A 1713-nucleotide genomic window follows, 5' to 3' on the forward strand; every position below is an offset into this window, starting at 1 on the left:
AATTTTTTTTCGAAAAAAAAAACCAGAACAATTACCTTCTACTGTTTACAGAGGGAGATTATTCACTTTATTCTTTCGCAATTTACTTACAAAACTCTAAGATTGATAGTAGTTGCATACATATAACAGAATATGTGCAATTTCACTACTACTACTACTACTACTTCTATTCACAAAGAAACTCCCTATCAAATACTGAGTATACAAGAGCTGGTGTTCATTGCTTTAAACTTAACACTAAATACCAAATTAAGATAAGCATGTTGTATCAGTGTAGCTGCCAACATATACATATGGAAATCGCAATTGTGAATACAAAAAGATGACCTCTTGACTTCCTGGAAATTGTGTTAGAACATTTAAAGAGCCATATCAGTTAGGGAATTACAAATAAATAATGAAGGTTATAATGTCGATTTTGTATTTATAAAATGTTTATTCAAATGTACATATATACGTTTGTGTGTACATACATATATCTGACAACCACGAATCGAGTGCATTCGTGTACGTATGTTTGTTCCTTACATACCCATGTAATTTGTTTAATTTGCTTGAAGTGACATCAATCAGTGAGCATTTAAATCCCGTTGAAAGTCGACGCTTTTGAAATACAGTGCTCTCAATACCTATGTTTTTTAAATTGAATATACAAATAGATATAAACTAAATATTGGATTCTAACGAAAATGAACTCCTTAAGGAATATCGCTGTTCTACTTGCAATAACTTGGAGTGTTTTCGGTGCAGTTTCTGCGGGTAAGATTTGTGAATTTGCGAACCGTGAAGCTCAGAGCACACTCACTCACACATGTTTTATTATTTAAATGTACAAATAGTGCAATAGTTTTGTTCATCTAACTTTTCTAATGATCAATATAACGAGACGAATAGAAATTAAGATATTTATGTACATAAGATATGTAAATCTTGTTGCTCAAGTAAGGTCCTCTTAGGTAGTTGGTGTTGCAGTTAATATATACGATTCTGGTACAAAAGGTCACAGTGTGGAGGGCATGGCATCGAATGCTAATAAATTTAGTGTATACATACATATGTATCTTTAAAACTTGCAATGAAGGTATCAAAATAAAACTTATCGCAAGCAGTCCTTCTGATATTGCTAAACAAAACAATAAATGTCTAGGTACCTTAATTATATTGCAGATTTTATTTATTATTAAGGTTTCTTAGAAAAATCAACTTCTTGTGGGGCAAACAAATCTTTTTAGCAACATAAAATGGTATAGAGGAAGCTCTGTATATCCCGATGGCTACCCTATTCGCTACCAAACTACCCTGTGCTAAGTTATAGAATTCAATTTTTTTTTTTCAAATTTAGCTCACATTTTTTATTAAAATCTCACAATACTATGTGAAAGCGAACAGATAGATAGAAACTTATATGTATATACATACATATATATTCGGTATATAGGGTCTGAGAGAAGGTATACAAGTTCAAAAAAATTAATGTTTACTTTTTCGAATGTTAAGTTATTTATATATGCTTCACATAACTCTATGGTCTATCCTTGTTTTCGAATCTAACACTTTTTTCTTTATTTCTTAACTGGTTTTCGGTCACAAGATACTATATTTTGGAAATTTTAGAAAAAATACAACATATTTAAGACAATTTCAAAGAAGCTAGAAAATAAATCCATTCCCAAAAGAAAGTTGTGATAAACTGTTGTATGACAGAGGATTCAA

At 30.6% G+C, this 1713-nt stretch overlaps 1 protein-coding gene across 1 annotated transcript in view; it reads left to right on the top strand.

The window, feature by feature from the left end:
- Positions 1–555: 555 nt before the first annotated feature.
- The window catches only part of LOC128920245 (serine protease easter-like), a 6496-nt gene continuing 5338 nt past the window's right edge, over positions 556–1713 (top strand). The window contains exon 1 of the mRNA XM_054227161.1: positions 556–759. Within this exon, the coding sequence (XP_054083136.1) occupies positions 690–759 (70 nt within the window). The 5' untranslated portion in view covers positions 556–689. The remainder of the gene's footprint in view (positions 760–1713) is intronic.

Source organism: Zeugodacus cucurbitae, chromosome 3 (assembly GCF_028554725.1).
Source record: "Zeugodacus cucurbitae isolate PBARC_wt_2022May chromosome 3, idZeuCucr1.2, whole genome shotgun sequence".
In the NCBI taxonomy this organism is placed as follows: Eukaryota; Metazoa; Arthropoda; class Insecta; order Diptera; family Tephritidae; genus Zeugodacus; species Zeugodacus cucurbitae.